The 23,534-nt window shown below is 45.5% G+C and overlaps 1 protein-coding gene across 1 annotated transcript in view; it reads right to left on the reverse strand.

Annotated features, from left to right (window-relative positions):
* Window positions 1-9,769, reverse strand: part of LOC135879696 (uncharacterized) — a 29,222-nt gene extending 19,453 nt beyond the window's left edge. The window contains exons 1-2 of the mRNA XM_065405745.1: window positions 9,721-9,769; window positions 2,725-2,823 (exon numbers count right to left, since the gene is read on the reverse strand). Of these exons, the coding sequence (XP_065261817.1) occupies window positions 2,725-2,823; window positions 9,721-9,769 (148 nt within the window). The remainder of the gene's footprint in view (window positions 1-2,724; window positions 2,824-9,720) is intronic.
* Between the last annotated feature and the right edge of the window lie 13,765 nt (window positions 9,770-23,534).

The following is a 23,534-nucleotide window of genomic DNA, read 5'->3' on the forward strand; positions in this document are numbered from 1 at the left end:
TCTTTGACTCCAATGGGAGCTGAAATCACTCAGAGCCTCATAGGATCTTCTCAGCACCTGGCAGAATTGGCCCTGCTTGGGCCTAGGATACTGGGGGCACAACCAATGTGTCATGGTGGGAACCACATAGCAATAAAATAACGTGACCCAGGTGGCCGAAGTTTGGTATTTGTAACTATCTCTGAGTTGGTAATACCCAGCCAAACAGCACTTTGATCCCATTGGTCAGTGAGAACTGGAGGTGGGATGGGGTTTTGAACCAGGCCATTGGGTGGTTTCTGTGCTCCCATTAGAGCAGAGGGACCTGGGTTTCCCAAGGAAAATGGTTGGTGAATTGTATGTTAATGGTGGGGAGCAAAGGGGAGAGAAGGAGCCAGGTGTTGCAGTGAGGGCTCTGGGCACTGAGGGTATGTCTGTACTGCCGTTAAAACCCAAGGCTGGCCCGGACCACCTGTCTAGGGCTCACAGGACTCGGGCTAAGGGGCTGTTTAATTGTGGTCTAGACCTTCAGGCTTGGGCTGGAACTCAAGCTTTAGCACCCTGTGAGGGGGGAGGGTCCCAGAGCTCGGGCTGCAGCCCAAACCTGAATGTCTACAGCCCCTTACTGCAAGCCCAAGTCAGCTGGCATAAGTCAGCTGCGGGTGTCGAATTGCAGTGTAGACATAGCGCACAGCGTCCCATGTCCGGGTAAGTCGGGGTGCAGCAGCTATGCTGACAGTGTGATGATCTTCACAGAAATCAGCCTTTTGAGGCACCCACAGCAGGGAGGTCTTTGTCTGTATCACTGTGAGAGGTGAGCTCTCAGTCTGCAGACAGTAGTAATCTGCTGCCTCATCAGCTTCAACGCTGCTGATTGTGAGAGTGTAATCGGTGCCAGACCCACTGCCACTGAACCGGGCTGGGACCTCCGATGCACAGGAGGAGCCAAAATAGGTGAGAAGTTTAGGAGCTTGTCCAGATTTCTGTTGCTACCAGGCTACACGGGAGCTGCTAAGGCTAGAACTGGCTGTACATCTGATGGCGACTTTTTCTCCTGGAGACACAGAGAGGGATTCTGGAGACTAAGTCATGGTGAACTGCCCATAGGAGCCTGGATTAATTATAAAATATAAAGAAAGAAAGATAAATGGTCATTGATAGTGAGCAATGTTGTTTATTAATATGCGATTTACATTTGCATCTTTAGACAATGGTCATAGAATACAAGAAAACAAAATAGTTTGTAGCCCCCAGAGCAACAGGGCAGCGTCACTGGGGAGTTCACATGCACAGCAGCCCCTGTGTGCGGGATCCTGGCCTCCTGCTCTGACTGGACACGGAGTTGGTTTCTGTGCATCATCGCAGTCTGTGATGGTCACTTGCCCTCCAGGGAACAATTGGATGGTCTGGTAGCTCAGGCACAGAACACACGGGGCCTGGTCTGGCTCTGCCACAGCCTTAATGTGTGACCTTTGACTAGTCATTGTGGTCCCAATCCTGTAAAGTACTGAGTGTTCTCAGTTCCCATTGAAATCAATGGGATGATCTGCATGAGCAAGGACTGCACGATTTGACCCTATAAGCCCCATCTTGCTCCCATTGATGTCAGAGGCAAAACTCCCATTGATTTCAATGGCAGTGGAGTTGGGCCCGAAATCTCTGTGCCTCATATTCCCTCAGTGTACAATGGGGAGGGTGATGCTCACTGGGCGTGCCGGGATATCACTGATCAGTGTTTGTAAAGTGCTTTGGGATCCAAAGGCAGATGGTGCTGGGTTAGTGCAGAGGGCGTGCATAGGCCTAACCCCTCCCCGTGCACCAGGGGTCGGTCAGTGATGGTGTCAGCCCTTCATGCGAAAGGATAAGGAGGGCAAATGTTTTCTGCTTATGTCCACACACACAGACTGATTTGCATGTGCCCATTAGAAGCAGAGCTTTCCTCTTTGGCTGTGCTCTGTAGGAGGTGTTGATTTTGTTGCTCTGGGACAGTGTAGTGTACCGTATCCATTATGTGGTCATTATAGGTATAGCGTATGGTCCTGCACTTGCTGTGTTTCGGTGTATCAGTTGTAGGTCCATTGGTTGTAGTGGGGGTAACTGGGGGGGTCATGGGTACGTTTGGCATGAGACACACTGGTGTTGGTTTATATCCCAGGCAGCTGGGATTTTGGATTTCCTCTCTCCCCTGCTCCATCATTTCCTTCCTCTAGATCCTCCTCAAAACTCTTCCAGTCTCTCTCCCTTGGGCCTTCCTATTTCGTGCTACTTCGGTCTTCCTCCATCCTCCCCTACCTTAAAGCATCTTTGCCCTCAGCTGTCCCTGCTGGATCCCAGTGGATGTATTGCTACCTGCTGCCAGCTGCCTCCTAGTTTAGTTGTAAATGCTCATAAGTGGTGAAGTGCCCTCCGCGCTGGAATGTTATCAGTGCCTCTGGTTCCAATACCATAGTTACAGTGATGCTGTCTACAGGAAGCATCTGTTACACTAGAGTGAGAAAAAAGAAAAGAGTGGAGAGGTTTTTGTAGTAGTCTGTATCACTGTGAGAGGGTAGCCGGTATACTGCTGACAATAATAATCTCCAGTATCATCAACTTCAACACTTCTGATTGTTAAACTGTAATCAGTGTTTCCATTCCCTGTTCCACTGAACCGGTCTGGGATCCCAGCGGGTCGGGTAGAGGGACCATAAACAAGAAGCTTAGGAGCTTGTCCAGATTTCTGCTGGTACCAGGCAACAGCATTGCCAATACTGGAACTGGATTTGCAGCTGATAGTGACACTGGCTCCTGGAGACACTGTCAGGGATTCTGGAGTCTGAGTCATCACAATGTCCCCGCTGGAATCTGAATATAAAATAAGATATAAATAAAGCTATAAATCAAAAAACCATTGAGTTTGTCCAGAATCATTATGTGAAATATTTACTTACACAGTTCAATGGCATTGTTATTACTTTCTTAATGTATTATCTATGACCGTGAATACATTCAAAATGAAAATAAATAATAAGCAAAGAATGTCACTGGTTTGATAGAGACCAGATTATATACTGAGACTTTCTAATCACACGATCACTCCTTGCTTTCTTAAGCCAGTGCTCAATTGTTTGCAGTCTTACCCTGGATCCAGAACACTAACAACAAGAGGAACTGAGCCCGTGAGATCATCTTGAACTGACTGATGCTGATAAATGAAGCCTAAAGTGTAAAACAAAATATTTATAGTAGCTCAGTCCAATGGAACTATGCAAAATACCTAGACGCAGATGTTGTCACAGGCTCATATTTGAGAAAGGATTTGTTTGCATCAGAATGGTTGTGGCTACTAAGTACAGGGACACTACTTTTCATTGGCAGAATGTCAGAGGTTTCAGTGGGTTGAGAGTATTTGATAAAGAAATATAGCATTTCATATGTTCCTGATTCTGTCTGGCAGTGAAGGGAAATTCAGTCTCATTGATTTATTATAATTGTGCACTAAATATGAAGAGTCCCATATTTAAAGTGATTTAAGAACATGTGTGAATCACAATAGGTGGTTTGTTAAAGGCGGTTTTCTCACAGTTACTCATGATCAGTAGCACCTCTCTGTACATTAGCCTATTGCAGGAAAACTTGGGGATTGGGGGCGAGAATTTTATAGGTATATAGGTGCCCAACCTCCCAATGATTTCAAGGGGCACTAGGTAGTAGCTGATGTGAGTTACGTTGGCAGACTGTAGCCCATTGTTGGTTACAAGAATACAACGTTGAAATCTTACTGCAGTAGGTGTTCAGTTAGTTATCATTGTATGAAATCATTTAGTTTGTTAAACAGATTAGTTAAAACTTGTATCTAAAGAAGTCACCCTTGCACTGTATTTTCCTTTCTGCCATATGGGAGGTTTTTCTTTCCTCTAGTTTTTCCTTCAAAAAGTCGGCAGCCCGAGGGTCAAATTGCCCGTAGCCTTGCTCTTCCTCCTCATTTACACCTGGGCTGACTTGTAGTTTTAGATGAAGGACACAACAAAGATATAAAATCTCCATGAGGAGAAGGCAGAGAGCATCTCTTGCTCCTGCAATACTGCACAACCCCATGCCCCAGCAGACAGGTAGGTAAAGTTCTTTCAAATAGAGGTGCAGTGCACCAAAACTTGAATTATAGATACAGGCACCCTCTTGTACCTCTCCCCACACTTGGGATTTGAAGGCCAGCAGAACCTGCTACCATTGCTCCTGTGAAATTTACCATTTACTGTATGAGGGTCAGGATGGGGTCCTCACTTCCACCAAACCCTTCAGAGAGACATGGTGGATGAAGTAATATCTTGTATTGGACTAATAAAATATATTACCTTACCCAACTTGTCTCTCTAATATCCTGGCACCAACACGGTTACAATGTCAGGGATGGTCTAGACAGTATTTGGTCCTGCCATGAGGGCAGGGGACTGGACTTGATGACCTCTCGAGGTCCCTTCCAGTCCTAGAGTCTATGAATCTATAAAACACTGTGATCAAATCTTTTTACATTTAAACTCTTGTGGTGTCCAACAAGTCTGTTTTTATTTTGGAGTTGTCTCAAAAATTTTCAGTGAGCGGCATTGTTTGTAGATAAGCGTTTAAACTGGCCCTTGCGGAAATTCGGGATTCGAGCTCAGAAAATCTGCTTTCTCTATCAACCAATCTCACAGCAGATGTTGATTGCTTCTGTTGGACTCAATATTCTCGAGATTCACCGAGCCAAACAGTTACCCCTTACAAAGGTCATTTTCAAAGCACTCTGGCCTGAAATCTAATTCCGTCTCTTTCCTCTTCCTTTGTACTTGCTGTCAAATTATTAAATCCTTAGGTATTTGGGGATGGTTCAGAAAAGCTGCTCACAGTTTGCACAGCGAATTGCACAGGACTCTGCACAAGCAGATGGGAAGGGCACCGGACAGGGCTTTCTCCTTCTCTCATTCACACAAATTGCTAATCATTCTAATGTGAGAATTAGAGGTAGAACTTCCCTGGGTACATGTGATCTGTAAGGCGCTGGGAATTTGTCCATCTAGCACAGCCTTGCATTGTATGGTAGGCAGGGCCGGCTCTAACTTTTTTGCTGCCCCAAGCAGCAAAAAAAAGTGCTGCCCCCCGAGTCCCCCCCCGCCGAGCGCCGCGCTGCGCCGCCGGAACCCCCCCCCCGAGCGCCGCGCCCCGCGCCGCCCCCCCGCCGAGCGCCGCGCCGCCGGAGCCCGCCCCCCCCCCACGGAATGCCGCGCTGCGCTGCCCCCCGCCACCCCAAGATTGGCCGCCCCTTACCAGGTGCCGCCTCAAGCATGTGCTTGGTTGCCTGGTGCCTGGAGCCGGCCCTGATGGTAGGTACCCGTATAACATTGCACAGTAGTTATGTGTTAATTACATGAACATGAAAGAAACTGAACAGGAAGACTATTGTACTGGCCTGCAGCACTGCGCAAGGTACCCTTGCACGTTGTTGGTAACTTTAATGTCCAGCATCATCTACTTCTACCCCATGGATTGTGTATGCGATCAGTATATCTGTCCCCAGCTCCACTGATCTGGTCTGGAGAATCCTCGTGTTTGATGGAAGCAGGGTAGATAAGAAGTTTGGGAGTTTGTCCTGATTTCTGCTGGCACCAGGCAATGGGATGGAGAACATGGGAGTTGGCTTTGCAGAGCATAGTGATGCTTTCTCTTGGAAACACTGAAAGGACTTTGGTTACTGAGTCAGCCCTGGAATCTGAATAGAAAGGGAAATACTGACAAAGATTTGTCGATAACATTTCTGCACAGAGGCATTATACACTCTTGTAGATTTGAACAGTGTTTCTGCTGTTTTCTTGATTCACTATAAATTAACACAAAGATCCTAACGTGAAAATAAAGAATAAACCAGGCGTGTCACTGAAATGAGACCATGCTTAATCGATATAGTGACATTTCTAGATGGGGATCTCTAATTGCCTCTTTAAGCCAGGCTCTATTGGGTTGACTCTTACCTTGGATCCAAAACTAATAACCAGATGGGCTGAGCCTCTGAGATCATCTTAGTGTGTCTGAGCTGAGTAATATTGTTAATGAAATGTAACAAATTAAACCAAATAATTTACCTGCTCTGAACAGTAGGGAAATCTACCTCAAGTGGAACCATGCAAAATATCCACACTGAGACCTCATGTCACAAGTTCTGGGCTGAGAGCTAATTTGTTTCCATCATTGGAGTGTATGTAGTTACTAGGTTAACAGTCAAAATGCTAATTATACAGAAATAATGTCAGCTGTTTCTGTATGTTTAGTGTTTGTATAGAGCTATTTCAGGTTTTATACATTTGTGACACCACCTGCTGGCAGAGAGGGGCAGTTCAGATTTATTAGCTGTAAGTTTTGTTACAACTGTAAACTAAATATGAAAATATTTAAATATCAAATAAATATGAAATATTTAAAATGCTGAAGATCTGACTCCTGTGCAAAACCAGCCCACTGTTAATGTTCAAGGACTAGCTGGGAATTCTTGACTATTCATTAAAAAGGCAAAGAGATGGAAAATGAATAAAAGATGTTTAGGATAAATATATGAGGAAATCTCTGCTAGGGTGAGGTCTATGTGAGTCATTTAAAATAACACATGCCAAAGAACACGGGAGAGAATAATCCTTGGCTAGTAGGAGACAAGGGAATGGGACACAGTGGTGTGGTCCAATGGTTAGTGCATAGGACTGGGATTCAGGAGACCTCGATTCCAATCCTGCTACTGACTGGGTGTGTGACCTTGGGCAAGTCTCTTCCCTTCTCTGTACCTCTGCTGCCCCTTCCACTCATTGTCTATTTGACTGCCTGTCACTATCTGTTTGTAGGACGCTGAACACAATGGGGCCCTGGTCCTGTTTGGGGTATCCGGGTGCGACTGGAATTTAAATAATAACAATATTGGATCTTTTCCATTTCTAATATTTTTCTATAAAATGTTTTCCCCAAACCGTGGATCACATTGTGAAATAGTCAACAAATAAATGATGTTTGAAGCTGGATTTCAGATCTGCGTTTCTAAGGGATTGCCTGCAACAGAGCTGAGTAAAAATAACATTTTTAAAAACATGGGTGAAATTTGTCCCAGGTGTAAATCCCTTGAAACCAGTGCAGTTACACCAATGATGGATTTGGTCCCAGGATAGACAGTGGTTCCTTACACATTCCAAGCTGTAGCTCCTTGGGTTTGTATTTCCTGCAAATTGGGTGCATGGTGCATGGCTATTAAAGAAAAAAGGATGTTTTGAAACACACTGTGTTCTGATTGCTCTATATGGAGAGGATAAGAGGAAGGTAGATGCAGACCAGGTGTTTGAAGGATTATTATAGTCTCCTTGTATGACAGGAGAACACTGCCAGTTAGAATGGAAAGAAGCTGCCCAGTTTGATTTTTACTTCATATGCAGTTTATTTCAGATCCATGTGGGGGGAAAGGAAAAGCCAGTCACAGTCACAGCCCCAAACAGACTGGATAAGATTTGTGGCAGCCCCATGGAAAGGCTTCCCGCAGATCAAAGTCCCTGCAAAGAAGGACAAGGCTTCCTGTAGCCCCAAATACTGAGGTAGACACAAGTTAGGGAGAACAGAGACAGAGGAGAACACTTAAAAATCAGCATTTCTGAGCAGTTTCCTCAATGAGGTACCTGAGACAAACCATATTTCTTTTTGGATCCATACAGTTTAAGGCCAGAAAGGAACATGAGATTATCTCGTCTGACCTCTTGGGTAGCACATACCACTAAATTTCACCCAGTTGTCCCCGTATTAAGCCCAATAACTTGTGTTTGGCTAGAGCATGTCTTCCAGGAATGCATCCAGTTTCGATGTGGAGACAGGAAGAGATGGAGAATCCATCACTGCCCTCGGCAGATTGTTCCAACAGTGGACTATTCCCACTGTTCACATTTTGTGCCTGATCTCTAATCGGAACTAGTCTGGGCTCAGGATTCAGCCAGTGGTTCTCGTTTGCCTTTCTCAGTAGGTTAAATGAGTCTTTTAGTACATGGCATTTTCTCCCCTGGCCGTTCCATGTACAATGTAACCATGCCACCTCTCAGTCTTCTTTTTGATAAGCTAAGCAGCTGGAGCTCTGTAAGATTCTCACTGTAAGGCATTTTTCCCCAGCTCTCTCACAATTTTTGTGGCTCTTTTCTGCATTCGCTCCAATGTTTCCACATCAATTTAAAAATGTGGACACCAGAACTGGACACAGTATTCCAGTGTCGGTCTCGCCGGTGCTGCATACAGAGGAAAAATCCCTCCCTACTCGTACACACTAATCTCCTGAGTACACATCCAAGGGTCACAGTAGCCCTTTTTGCCACAGCATTGCATTGAGAGCTCCTGTTGAGTTACTTCTCCACTCTGACTCCTAAATCCCTTTCAGAGTCACTGCTCTGCAGGATACGGTCCCCACTCTGTAGTTATGGCCGGCATTCCTCGTTCCTGAGAATAGGAGGTAATTGTGGCACCGCAGACACTGGGGTGTGGGATCTGTTAGCAGATATTGACATTTCATTGGTGAGAATTTTGTCTGGTTAGCGACTCCAGCCTTTCAAGGCTCTGCTGCCCTTCTGCTGTTTGTATTCCCTATTCCCGGGGAACCACATGATCGTGGCCTGTCCCGTTGGTTGGCATCCCTCATTCATCACTAGGTGACCAATGATGCTCAAAGTATTCATGTGGTAAAAATGACGGGGAGTGTATCTGGGCTATTAGCAGCCAGGATATTGCAGGGGCAGCCTCCCTCTTTAATCTCAGCAGTTTTTGCAGTGGTATCCAGCTGAATGAAGCAGGTTTCAACCCTCCTTCCAACAGGCGTGATCCAGTGTAGTGGAAGGTCTCTCACTGACTCCATTGGTTCAGGCCCTATCTGTAGTGCATAGACTCTGCATCCCATTGCAGCAGGACACTGCATAACACAGAGGTTATGTTCAAACTGTTATTCTCTTGAGGAAGCATCTGTTACAGGAGAGAAACTGAAACCACACAGGGCAGGGAGGTTTTTGTATGGGTCTGTATCACTGTGAGAGGGGAGCTATAAGTGTACTGACAATAGTAATCTCCAGCGTCTTCAGCTTCTACACTGCTAATAGTGAGAGTGTAATCGGTGCCAAAGCCAGAGACACTGCCACTGAATCGGGCTGGGACCCCAGTGTAACGGGAGATAGCAGCATAGATAAGAAGCTTAGGCGCTTGTCCTGCTTTCTGTTGGTACCAGGCTACGTAGTTGTTAGTGTTGGAACTGGCTTTGCAGTTGATGGTGACTCTGTCGCCTGGAGACACTGCCAGGGATTCTGGAGTCTGAGTCATCACCATCTGCCCACTGGAGTCTGAATTGAAAGGAAAATTTAAATTAACATAATGCATGAGTCAGAAAATTCATGTTTTCACTTTAGTTTTGTATCATGGTTTATCCTTTTCTCTCAATTAACTAAAAGATTATGAAAAATGAGTGCATTTAAAAAACAGAGAATGCAGTAAATTTGAGCTTGAGCAAAATATTGTGTGTAGGGTGACCAGATAGCAAGTATGAAAAATGGGGACAGAGTGTGGGGAGTAATGGGCACCTATATAAGAAAAATCCCCAAATATGGGGACTGTCCGTATAAAGTCAGGACATCTGGTCACCGTAATTGTGTGTATTCATGTGTGTGTGAGAGAGGTTTCCAGGTCTCAGTCTCCCATTATCCCACCAGACCAGTGTTATCTCAAATGGAATCTTACCCTGGATCCAGAGCACTAGCAGCCAGATGAGCTGAGCCTGTGAGATCATCTTGATACGTCTGGACTGACCGATGCTGATCAATAAACCCTAAAGACTGTAAAAAGGGACTCCATATATAACTGCTCAGAGCAGCAGGGAAATATTAGGCAGACGTCAATATTCAAAGCATCTCGCCTCAGGCCCTGAAAATGGAGAACTGATTTGTTTGCATCATTTCAGATGTTCTGTTGTTTTTCTTGATGTCACTTATGACAAAGTACTGCCCATACTCAGAATTCCAGTGTCTGCGGTGTGTTCAGGGTGAGTTTGATACATGTCTGTGCTGCCACCTAATGTCACTGAGGGATGTTCAACTCCATGAGTTTGATCGTGCTGCGCAGAGTATTGTTCTGGTACATGTGTATGGAGATTGAAGAACATGTCCTATTTAATACAGCCAGGGCTGCATCCTCTGTAGGGGGCGCTATGGTGCTGCCCTGCCCCTGCGCTGTGAAAGACTTCTGGAGCTAAAATTGTAGATAAGGAGTTTAGGAGCTTGTCCTGCTGTCTGTTGGTATCAAGCCATGTTACTGCTAGCACTGGAACTGGCTTTGCAGCTAATAGTGATTGTTGTCACTTGGAGACTCTGTCAAGGATTCTGGGGTCTGCGACATCACAGTGTCTCTGTAGGAGTCTAGATTTAGAAAGAAAAGCCCTACAGACGCGACATGTTGTTACAATTATTTAAAGCTTAGGACTGTGTTTACAGTCACTTCTTGATTAAGAAAGTATTGTGATGTAATTCATAAAATACTGTGATATTACATTGTCCATCTTTTAAATGTTTTTCTTCCTGATGCTATGTTGCCTGAAAGCCTGAGTTATCTTTTATTTCTTACTTGGACTGCAACAAAAAACAAGTGCCAGAGAAACTGAGTTGGAACACTTCAACCTCCCTGGCCACACAATAGCAGATGTTAAGGTAGCCATCTTACAGCAAAAAAACTTCAGGACCAGACTCCAAAGAGAAACTGCTGAGCTCCAGTTCATTTGCAAATTTGACACCATCAGATCAAGATTAAACAAAGACTGTGAATGGCTATCCAACTACAGAAGCAGTTTCTCCTCCCTTGGTGTTCACACCTCTACTGCTAGCAGAGCACCTCACCCTCCCTGATTGAACTAACCTCGTTATCTCCATACTGATTTATACCTGCCTCTGGAGATTTCCATTACTTGCATCTGAAGAAGTGAGGTTCTTACCCACGAAAGCTTATGCTCCCAATACTTCTGTTAGTCTTAAAGGTGCCACAGGACCCTCTGTTGCTTTTTACAGATTCAGACTAACACGGCTACCCCTCTGATACTTGAGTTGGAGAGATTGTCTTGGCAGCTCTGGAGTGGGCACAGTGATCAGTTACCCACATAGTCCCAGCTGATGCATTTAAAATACCTCAGTAGCCCAGTGAGTGAGTGAGTGTTTGTGTGTGAATATGCAAAGCTCGTGTGAATAATGTACTCCATATCTGGAGTCTAGAAACATTCATCTTTGACTGGGTGGTTTAGTGTTAACAACCTTGATCGTACCCCTGAGATCTGTGCACTCAGGTTCCTCTCCATGCATAGATCTCCCCGTGATTGTGCACAGGGTTGTTCCAGCTACATCCATGGTACCTTCCTCCATTTCCTCTGCACTCTGTGAAGGGCGCTGCCTGCACCTGGAATCTGCATGGGAGGAGGTGGTGGAGACTGGGCAGGTGGAGGGAGTAGTAAGGGCCAGAGGATGCACACATCAGCCCCTTCCAGCCCCACAGAGAATCATTGGAAGGGACAATCCAGCCACAGTGAGAGGGAACCTGTGTGACATCATCCTGTCCAGCAGGTAGAGGACGGTTTGCCAGCAGTATTTCACTAGGGAATTGTTTGCTGTGATATTTCACTCTGCTTGCAGCTTAATGCGCATTACTATAAAGTGATGTGCTGGCAACACGTATAAAGGCTCCCACAAATGTTCCCCCACAATCCATGATCCAGGCAGGCAACATTTATACCTCCTTTACTTGACAAACTATGCCAAGTGAGGGGGTTTACACAGTGGTTTGTATCTTTGCAAAGCTGCGGCTTCCGCTTGATATCTTCCACTATACATTGATACTGCTGGCAACCAGGCTGGCAGGGTATGTCAGTAGACTCCAGTCTGGTTTCTTTCATGAGGGCACTGCTGTTGTCCATCACTCATGCAAAGAAGCCCTAATAATTTCTGGAACAGATGAGAAAATGAACACTGACCTAATGCAGCCGCCATCATCACTGCTTTGATCTGAGTTTCAAAAGGACTTATATGGATGGGACTTTTCTGATGAGTGTTTCCATGTGTATTTTTCTAGATACACTATTTCATGTCCTGGACAAACAAAAAATGACTTCAAATTAAGGTTGCTCATTCATTCCCCTGCCTACACACCAGCTGTGAAAGAATGCTGGAGCTAAAACCTGAAGGGCCTGATCTCAAAGCTCATTGAAGTCTATGGGAAACTTTTCTCTGACTCCAGTGGGCTTTGGCTCAAGCCCATAATTCATATAGCTGTAGAGACTCTCAGTTAAGATTGTCAATGAACATGAGCAGGGCTTTGGAGCTGTGCTCCGGCTCCGCTCCAGCTCCAGGCAAAAATGTGCAGCTCCACTGCTCCGGAGCTGCTCTGCGCTCCAGCTCCAGGCTCCGCTCCAAAGCCCTGAACATGAATTCTCATCAGCTGACAGTTAATTAGTAGGTGTCCTAACTGATTAGAGACTCTGTGGAACACTTGTGTATTCACTGTCAATTAGAGCACTTTGATGATCTTTGGAGATCCGCGATTTACCATGGATTACAATTCAGTGGCTGTTGTGGACGTCCCATTGACGATGTGTCTGTGATTAGTTCTGTTTGAATTAGGGCTGTGCTGCAATTTAGCTGCCAGATCCTGATATTTGGCTACTTCCCAGTAACTATTCCAGCATCTGTCTGAGGTGGATGGGTAGGAGGAGGCGCCACCTGCCCGTTCCTTGGATAGCTGTGGCATGGACAGTATGGTCACTATCTTACACTTCTTCCTCCTGGCCAGACCTTGTGGTGGTCCAGGGTATGTAGGAGAATGATGGAAATTTATGAGAAGGCTCCACTTCTTTTTGATGCCCCCCTTGTAACACCTGATTCATCTTGTTCCCTCCTTGTGGGCTGTTTTATTTACACCCTTTCCCAGCTGTTCATCTGTTACCTGCCTCTCCAGTAACTAACCAGCCACTTGCTGCTGAGTGAACCCTAGAAGACTGTGGCTTGCAGATGAGCCTGAAAGGGGTCCAATCCAATGCCCATAGAACTAAATGGGAATATTCGTGTTAACTTCACTGGGCCTAGGATCAGGCTCTCAGATGCAGGTTTTTCTAAAGAGCTCAGTTCCCATTTAGGCATCTATATATGGGCTACGTAGCTGCTTCTATGGAGACAGGTATGGCCAGAATTTCAACAGACCTTCCAACATGCTGAGCTCTGTGGAACATTTATTTTGTGCCTAAGAAGGCCCATATTTATAAAATACTATCATTGTTATTTGTACTGCTGTAATGCTTAGGGGCCCCAGTCATGGATCAAGGCCTCATAGCTGCTGCACAAGCATTGCTTTTCTCATTCCTCCCTTTTGCAGTTGTACTTTTAAAAGGACCGCTCGGCCTGTCTTAACAAGCTTTACTTAACAGAGCCATTTAGAGTTAGGTTTTCCCTGAGCTCTGTGCATCGAGAGTAAAAATGACAGTGGGAGGAGTTTGTTGTGTTGTTGTGGCAGCGAGTTAATTAAATAACTTCCTGTTGTTCCTTATTTGTTATGAAATCAGTGAAGCTGACTGTCCACAGGCACCTGTGAGAAACGCTGAGTGCACAGTGCTGGAACAGGGAGGTTTTTGTATTGGTCTGTATCACCGTGATAGGGATGTAGGCTTGTTGACAGTAATAATCTCCAGCATCTTCAGCTTCAACCCTGCTGATTGTGAGAGTGAAATCAGTCCCAGACCCACTGCCACTGAACCGGGCTGGGACGCCTGATTGCAGGGTGGTAGCATCGTAGATAAGGAGCTTAGGAGCTTGTCCTGATTTCTGCTGGTACCAAGCTAGGTAGTTGCTAACACTTTCACTGGCTCTGCATTTGATAGTGACTGTGTCTCCTGGAGAGACCGATAGAGATTCTGGCGTCTGAGTCAGCACTTTCTGCCCGATGGAATCTAGAAGTAAAAAGGAAATGGAAGAATTTGTAACGCACTGATCAAAGAGTTATAGCTTTATTTTGCGACACATTTTTAACCCGCTATCTTATTAAACAGCATTAAATAAAATATCGTATTATCTGTTACAATAATGAATAGATTATATTTACATTGTCACTGATGTTATTGTTCATTAAAGCTGGGCCTATTGTTTTTTCTTACCCTGAATCCAAAAAACTAGTATCCAGAGAAGCTGAGTGTGGGAGATCATTGTGACAGTTCTCAGCGGCCAATGCTAACCAGGGCACTGTGCAGTGCAAACAGCTCCATTTATAGGAGCTCAGCAGGGCAGGAGGGGAGTGTCGCTCATGTGTGAATTTGCAAAAGGAACGAGTCATGTAAATTCACTTCATGTGAGTGGTGGGGGCAGGATTCTGAACTGTCTTGTATTCGTGTGTCTGGTTTAAAGACTGGAGCAGCAAGATGGTGCAGAGGACACCGCATGTGCTGCAGCTAGATATGAGCAGGTAAACCATTCACTCATTTTCTAGAAGGTTTTTAAAAGCAGTTTGAAGAGCTCAGCCTGTTTTCTTTTTCTAGTTCAGTTTTTCTCCTGCCCCATGGAAATATAATTGAATTACCCAGGATTTCCTTCTGCAGGAGATAACTGGGTTGGATGCCCTTCAATTACCCGTGGCAAGTAACCGCTTTCCTTTCACACTAAGCCAGCAAAATACAGCAAACTAAATAACACAATCTATAGCGCTGGAAAGGAACCCTGGTAACAGTGACACTACTGCATGTCACAGCTGGGCTCACACTGTGTTCCTGGTCAGCATACGCAGCCCTAGGCACTGAAGCGTGTTTCTGAACCTCGCCCTGTGTCCATTTTGTGTGACAAGGAGATTTGGTCAGAAACTAGAGAGGGGAGAGATTTTGAGTAACTGGCAGTCCCTCTTATTGCAGACCTTAAAGAACATTGGTCACACTGATGCTCCTGATGTGTCTTTTGGTTTGAAGGGAGGCTGTAAAAACTTCACGGCAGAGGCTGTTTATGGCATTTGTATGCATGTGTATACCTGTATACGCCAAGCATCGTATTGTTGGCATTACCCCATAGAACTCCTGCTGACTGCTCATGCGAATAAGCACTCAGCTGTGGAGATAAAAGGCTGCTAGTCTGGCCTTATAGATGTTTTTTAAATACTGTGCTCAGGGAAGCCCAGTCACTCATTTATTCTCCTTCCTCTTGAATCAGATTGCATCAGTGAATCCTTCAGAGTCCAGCTGGCCTGTTCGGCCTGACATCTCTGGCTCTGCAATGTTGTGTCATAATACTGCCACCTGCTGGGCAATGGCAGAGTTTTCCACAGAATTTTAGTTCAGGAGCGGAGTGCCCAGGTGGATGTTGTAGCGCTCCCCAGGGAGTGCGGTGCTAAACAGCCTGATGCTTCTTGGCCTTCTCATATCTGTGTCCTTGTTTAGCCCCCAGTCACATGTTTCAAGCTGTGATGTTGTGGAGCCAGTTTTTAAAGATGAGGCCTTTCAAACTATGGCAGTATGGCCTGGCCCGGCGATATTTACACCACAGCCAGAGTGTAGCCAGCATTTGTATCCTCTGTGTGATCACTGTAACCCTGAGGTATTATCTCATCCTACATCAGGAGACCTGTATAGTGTATAGATAGCACCTGGGCCCTTATTGAGGAAGGATGGGCTTGTTGTTAAGTAAGTAGACTGGTGTTGAAGAGATCTGAGCTCAGTTCCTGGCTCTGCTATAGTAGTCGTGTGTGACCTGGGACAAGTCACTTAATCTCTCTGTGTCTCAGTTCCCCATTTGTTACTTGGGGAACCCCGGCCACCCAGGACAGTTTCATGCTTTGAGTCAAGACCATCATACAGAACCAAGTCCCCAAGCAGTTCACCTTCAGTGCACAGTGTAGTCGAGGAATGAGTGCACTGGGGAACCTTGCAAGCACAGCAGACCCTGGTCTATCTGATCTAATTGGGACCAGGGCCAGATTGGATAATCAGAAATCCAGATAAAGTGGACAATGGAAAAGGGCGATGCTGCAGCACCATTTAGTGGACACAGGAGAGATTGACCATTTCTGGCACTGGAGTCCTGGTTGTTTGGTAAATGTGGAGAGCCGGTTAAGGGAGGGTTGGATAAATGGGGTTCTGCTGTACTGTTGTTAATGCTGGTCTGCAGCCGTGAAATCATTCGAGTCCAGACTCAGGGACTGGACTCTCCCTGGCCCCCTTTCATATAGTGCCAGTCTCACTAACAACCCCCTAAAACGATAAATCAGTTACAAATCAGCGTCCAGATTTACCAGTAGACTTTGGCTGCTCTGGTGATGGAAACTGGCTGGTTGGTCGGCCTTGGTGTACAAATAAATCTGCCCTCTTAAATCAAGACTGGAGACCTTTCTCGCTAACATGCTATTGCTCAAACAGAAGTTCTGGGCTTGATGCAGGATTTATTGGGTGGGTTCTACAGCCGGTGTTATGCAGGAGATTGGATGAGATGATCATGATGGTCTCTTCCGGTCTTCAAAATCTATGACTCTAAATCAAATAAAAAGATGATGTAAGGTTAATATTACATATCTGCATCTCATTAGTAATCTTGTCTGGTGACATTCTCTTTGGGTTACTTATTAGTGTTCATGTATTAAATTGTTAATGTTTTTTTTTTTTTTAAACTAAGCAAATTCTCAGACAAAAAGAACTACATTAAGATAGAGTTAAGGTTGACAGTATGTATCAGTAATTTACGATTTAAAAAACAAAACATTGCAAGGATGTTCTTATCCTAGATCAAGCATGGTAAAACCAAGGATTTTTTTAAAAGTGTACATCTTAACGTGTTAAGATAATAAAACTACTGTTAAGGCACCCAGCCAACGTTAACACTACCCTGTAGGGATGCTGGGAGGGGGGAAATATGAAAAAAAATCCATAGTGTCTTTAAAAATCTATTTAATCTAATCTGGGATCCTCAAACCCTAAACTGCTTTAATCACATCTATATCTTAATTGCACTTCATCATTACAGGACAGAGTTCATTTTTTTCAGTGGCCTCACTGTGTATTTCCATCCTATAACCTGTTTTGAGTTTTTTTAACTTTATCCCTGATCTCTTATTTTACCTTTAAATTACCAGTATGTACTCACAACCTTAACTCCATCGTAATGTTGTTTCTGTCTGGGAATATACAAAGAGATGGTTATCTCACAGAGGAGAAATAGCATTGCACAGCATAGGTAGAAGTCGTGTCCTAGATCCCCATTATGAGGTTTTTTAGTTTTTCTTTTCTTTTTTTTGGGGGGGGGGGGGAGAAGAAGGTTGAAAGCCTAGTTTGGATTCAAACTTCAGGAGTCCTCAAGGTCAGGGCCGGCTCCAGGCACCAGCCCACCAAGCTGGTGCTTGGGGCGGCACCTGGAGGGGGGGCGGCGCGGCGCTCCGGCCCGAGAGTGGGGCCGCGACTGGGCTCGCCGCCCCCCCCCCCGGCGCAGCCTCTGGCCCCCGGGGAGAGCGGAGCCCCGGCGGGGCTCGCCGCCCTCCCCCCGGCGGGGCTCACCGCCCTCCCCTGGGGGGGGGGGGGCGGCGGGAGGCTTTTTTGCCTGGGGAGGCAAAAAAGCCAGAGCCGGCCCTGCTCAAGGTTGTGGGTCATGACGCAAAAAAGAAAAAAATCCCTTGCACCATAATCACCAGGCTTTCTTTGTACGTTTTTCTGGGTTGTTAGGGCCAGTGCAGCAGGCTCCCCATAGATGTCATAGACTCAACCACTCTTGATGTCTTGGGAATGAGGCAGAACACGGGATGTGGTTGTCCCAGGCAGGGCAGGTGTAATGAGCCAATACACTATACCTGTTAGCTGCAAAGTTTCTGGTGGCTGGTGAAAACGCGCAGCGCTTGGCCCCCTCCCAAACAGACCAAGAAGCGGTCCGCACTCTAGAGTACCAGACACCAGTGGATTCTCTATCAACAATGCATGTATATGCCCCTATGGCGTAATGCTTGGGAAAGGTATAGAGCAAGGAGCTGTCCTCTATAAACCAGGTCAGGAGAGGATGTTTTGTCTTGTTCCCAGAAAATACTGGTGCCTTCTGTGATGACTCACATCTGATCTGCATAATTTTTGCCTGGGGATTTGTATCAATGCCTTAATGAACACAACGTAATAACAATTTAATTGTGTGTGATCTGTGTTGCATGAACACATATTACATTTATTATTTCATGTGTTTTGGGGTTTTATCTGAGAACAACCTTAATTTTCAGCAGTTTCTTCTGGATTAATATATCAATTTCCTGACAAATTTCAGATTGTCGGCTCATTGGGGCAGGGAACATCTGTTTGTTCTGCGGTTGGCCAGCAGCTAGCACGATGCAGTCCTGGGTCATGACAGGGGCTCCTAAGTGCTATGGTAATGCAAACAATAAAGAATAATAATAATCAAGTGGAGTTAATGCTGAGAGTACGTATTAGTAATTTAGGATAAAATACAATACGGGGGTGTTGTCATTATTCAAACAACAAGCATTATAAACCCAGAACATTCACAGTTAAGGTTTGACTTAAAAAAATAAGGAATAAATTGGAATCACCTTGGTGGGATTCCCCAGTGACTAACAAACTTCCTTGCACAGCTAAACTCTCAGGATGGCAATACAGTACTAGAGTTTGAGATTATGTAAGTGGATGGGAGACGTTTTCCTTCTAGTTGTCTTTTGGCAGAACATTTGAAAACTTGACTGTGGTGCTAGTTGTGTGTACTAGTGTCTACTATGCTGCACAGTTCATAGAGCAGGGAGGTTTTTGTATTTGTGTGTATCACTGTGAGAGGGAAGCGAGCACCCTGCAGACAGTAATAATCTCCAGCATCATCAGCTTCAACCCTGCTGATTGTGAATGTGTAGTCAGTGCCCGACCCACTGCCACTGAACCGGTCTGCGATGCCCGTGGGACGGGTGTTGGTGTAATAGATAAGAAGCTTGGGAGCCTGTCCAGGTTTCTGTTGGTACCAAGCGATGTAGCTGTTAATGCTTGCGCTGGCTTTGCATTTGATAGTGACGGTCTCTCCCACAGACACCGAGATAGATTCTGGTGTCTGAGTCATCACAGTCTGTCCACTGGAACCTGGAGAGAGAGAATGAAAATTGGCAGGGTTGGGGCTATGGGACAATGATGTTAACATTATTCAAAACTTTACATTGAAACATTTGTAAAGTGAACGGTAGAAGTGAACTAGAAAATATACCAGGAATTAGTATTTCAATAAAAAACCCACTGCCATTTTTGATGGTTTGTCTCATTCCTTATTAACCCTTTTAACACTTGTCTGTTTCTTACCAGGGCTGCCTGGAGGGAGGGCGGGGGGGCAAGTGGGGCAATTTGCCCCAGGCCCCGCAGGGGCCCCCACGAGAATATAATATTCTATAGTATTGCAACTTTTTTTTATGGAAGGGCCCCCCAAAATTGCTTTGCCCCAGGCCCCCTGAATCCTCTGGGCAGCCTTGTTTCTTACCCTGAATCCAGAAAAGCAGCAGCCAGAGAAGGGGAGTCTTTGAGATCATCTTGCTTCTGTGGGGTTGGAAATGCTCCTCAGTAAGGCATGTAGTGGAAATGGAACCATTTATGTGTTCAGCAGCTCAGTGAGGAAACATCAGCTGTGTGTGAATATGCAAAAAGAGCCCAATTATGTAAATGACCAGAAAGGAGTTTTGAAATATCTGACCTGATGGTTTCAATGCAGCATCGCTATTATGGGATGTAATGATTAGAATATATTTCCATGATTCGGATGGTAAAGCAGCCACAGTTAGTTTTACAGGACACAGGTGGCAACAACGGCTGTTTGATTAATGATGAGTAACCAAGCGAGCTGCAGCTTTAAATACAAGTAAGAAGAGCTAATGTGATTTGGTCATTTACTGTGTGAGGTTTCAATCCAATCAGTAGATCCTCTTCCGCATAATACATTAACTAATAATTTTTTATTTTACTTATACAGCCAGGATTTCAAGAAAGCAGCGGTGCCAGAAGCTGCGTGCTTCTGTGCAATGCTGCCGGTAGCTTTTTTCACCCCTACAACGATGGCTGTTCTCAAGGCTTCATGGGCACACACAGGCAGGTTGACATGAGGTCTGGGAAGAGCTCACCCAAGGTCTGAGCATGCTCAGATTGGGATGCATGCGCAGCACAGAGAGGTTGACAAGTGGCATCAGTGCGCCAGGCTCTTACGCTGCCTGCTGTGTCTGTGCCCTACACCCACTACCTCCATGACATGGTAGGTGCCCAAGCCTGAGAGCTACGGGGGTGTTGTGTGAGCAGAGCAGGGGAGCCTCCAGCCCTCCCTCCATTGCTGTTCTCTGGCAAAGCCCCATGGGTTATATGTGTGGACTGAGCCACTTGTTGGAATGAACCATTCTGGGGTCTACTCTCGCACAGCAGTAGCTGCACCTGATCCTGTGCTATTAATACACCAGATTCCTCTCCTGATTCCCATACACTGAACCACCATGGTCTCCTGAGAGGGTAATTTTCAATAATGATGCATCAGTGGAGATGCTCAGGCAAGGGCCCTGAGCTGGAGCCCAGTGGACTGGATGGGGCTGAGTTCCCCCACCTACCCCAGCCAGCTACATTTAGAGAAGAAGCTCCTTAACTCAGGAGAACTAGGGCTGGTTAGTCTTTGCTAGAGCCATGGAACTTCCACCTCCCTGTTATCCTCAGGGACCTGTCCCAGAAGAGTCAGATCTTAACAAGGACTTGACAATGCAGAGTCAGGTGTGGCCGCATAAGCGGGGGACTGAGCTAGGTTGGTGTAGCTCCTGCTTCAAGGGGATGCTAACAGATAAAGACGCCCATATTGTATGTCCACATAGTTCTCCCTCTCAAAGGCTAGAGCACCCAGGTGCACACTTGATACTGGATTGTGGGCCCCCTAACTGACACCTCACCCCCTAACCCCCTAACTGACACCTCCCCCTCTTCCCATGCTAGCCTCCCTCTCCTTTCACCAAATGTGCCAACAACCCACAGACTCCACCAGACATTGTTCCACATCCCCTCCCCAGTTGCTGCCTCTTTTGGGTGGGTATGGCCAGTCAGAAGCCATAGAGAAGCTGACTGAACATCCTCTTGATTGGCTCCTGCTGCCCTCTGCTAGCCAGACCCAGTCAGAGCGTGTGCATACCCCAGGCCATTCGGGAACTTGGGGTGAGCACCCCTCTTTGTGGCCACTGCAATGCCTTGCTCACTGGAGGACACACACTGCATCTACCCAGTCACTCCGAAAATCCTGTGTGTGCCTATTACCTGCTTGTGCCTCAGGGTTCATGTGCATGTTGGGATTTGCTCCCACGTAGGCCTTTGAGAATCTCGACCACAAAGTCTTACCATACGCTATAAACAAACTAGGGTGACCAGATATCCCGATTTTATAGGGACAGTCCCGATTTTTGGGTCTTTTCTAATATAGACTCCTATTACTCTCCCCCCCCCCCCCCAACACACACACACACCCGTCCCGATTTTTCACACTTGCTGTCTGGTCACCTTAAAACAAACAGGTGCCTGATCTTATCACGACCATTAAAAATCCCCAGATTTCTGAGAGCTTCTCAATGGGATGTCATTGAGGCTCTATGGAAATAAAAGGAAACCCTGAGACCATATTGGAAATGTATTTATGTGAGAAGTGGTTGGTTCCCATTTTTCTGTTGGGACAGTTTTGTCAGCAACTGTTGATTGGATGAAATGGTGACATTCTCTAGAAGTGTATCTCTGTCAAAATTTTCAACAGAACATGATCAAAACAATTTGTTTCAATAAGGTCAAACCATTTCCTTTTGATAAGGCTGAAATGTTTTGTTTTGATTTTTATAATTTTGACTTTTATACTTCACCGTAAAAGTTGAGTTGGTAACGTTGAAATGAAATGTTTTAATTTTATTGAAGCAAAAAGTCATTTTTGATTTTTCCAGAATACATTTTAGAACTTTTCTTACACAGGAAACTTTGAAATTTCCCATGGAAAGGGGATTCTGGTTTGCAATTAGCTCTCTGTATTAAAATTAATTCTGTTTGATATAAAAAGGAGCCACTCAATTAAGAAAGAAGGTGTAACAGCTGTTTGGAGCAATTTGTATTGATGTGTGTCTGATGCACTGGGATTCAATAGTGAGGATAAAGCCGTGAAAACTAGACCCTGTGCATTTGAATGTCTGTGTCATTGGGCAAACTCATTGGGTCTTTTGGAGTTCTCTTTTTTACTGTATGTTCTGAGATGTAATAAGTCACCCTCTTCATTCACATTTGACAGAACACTTGTAAGGCAGAGAGTAATATCTTCCACAAACAGTAACTTCATCGCATGCTGCAGAGAGCATGAGGTTTTTGTACTGGTCTGTATCACTGTGTGAGAGGGGAGCTGCCACCCTTCTGGCAGTAATAATCTCCAGCATCATCAGCTTCAACCCGGCTGATTGTAAAAGTGAAGTCTGTGCCAGACCCACTGCCACTGAACCGGTCTGGGATCCCAGAGGGACGGGTGGAAGCGCTGTGAATAAGGAGCTTAGGAGCTTGTCCTGATTTCTGTTGGTACCAGGACAGGTAGCTGCTGCTAACACTGGAACTGGCTTTGCAGTTGATGGTGACTCTGTCTCCAGGAGACACTGCCAGGGATTCTGGAGTCTGAGTCAGCACAAGCTGCCCCTTGGCATCTGGATGGGAGAAAAAACAGTTAAAAGAAAAAGAAATATAAAATGACACAAACTTCGTAATTTTTAACTAAATACAAAGCTGCTTCTTGTATCCCTCCTTCAATAACATTGCAGATGCCATTGGGAATGATTGCTTGAAAAGGAAATTCTGAGCATTTGCAGCCTAGTAAAATATTATAACTTTATTATAAACTGATTTCCCCTGTCGTTGTTCTGACCCTGAATGCAGAGCACGAGGAGCCAGAGTAGCTGAGTCTGGGACTTCATCTCGATATGTCTAGAGTGACAAACACCGAGCTCAGAAGCACAAAGTGTGAAGGTGGCACATTTATATCTGCTCTGAACAGTTGGGAACTGTCACTTGGATGGAAATATGCAAAGCAGCATCTCTGTGTACATGTCCAGTCCCTCTGCAGACCCAGGGCTATGTACAGCCCTCAATGTAGGGCAGGATAGAGCCGGAGTAACAAGGGGAGCTTGCATGTAAATTTACTGCCCTTTAGTTTCAATAGAGTTATGAAATGTTCATATTTGGTTTATTTTGTGCTCCTCTTCTGTTAGAATTATGTTTTGTATTTCCAAGATGCCCATGCTAACGTATACAGAACTCTCTGCAGATCATCCATGTATCTTAGCATAGCTGACATATCTCCCCTAGTTATTCCCTTGGGCTGTGCTGCCCGTGTCTAGGCATGAGCCTTCATTTTACCCCTCTCCATACGGACACTCTTCAATTGTCACTTCCCTCAGGGCACCTTGCCCTTCTCAGACATAGCAGTGATCCCGAATGGCTGGCCTCCCCATCGGAGTAAACCCCCACGATGGTGACATTGTGTGGAATAGTCGCCTGAGAGCTCTAG

The sequence above is a fragment of the Emys orbicularis genome, chromosome 5 (assembly GCF_028017835.1).
Source record: "Emys orbicularis isolate rEmyOrb1 chromosome 5, rEmyOrb1.hap1, whole genome shotgun sequence".
Lineage (NCBI taxonomy): Eukaryota > Metazoa > Chordata > Testudines > Emydidae > Emys > Emys orbicularis.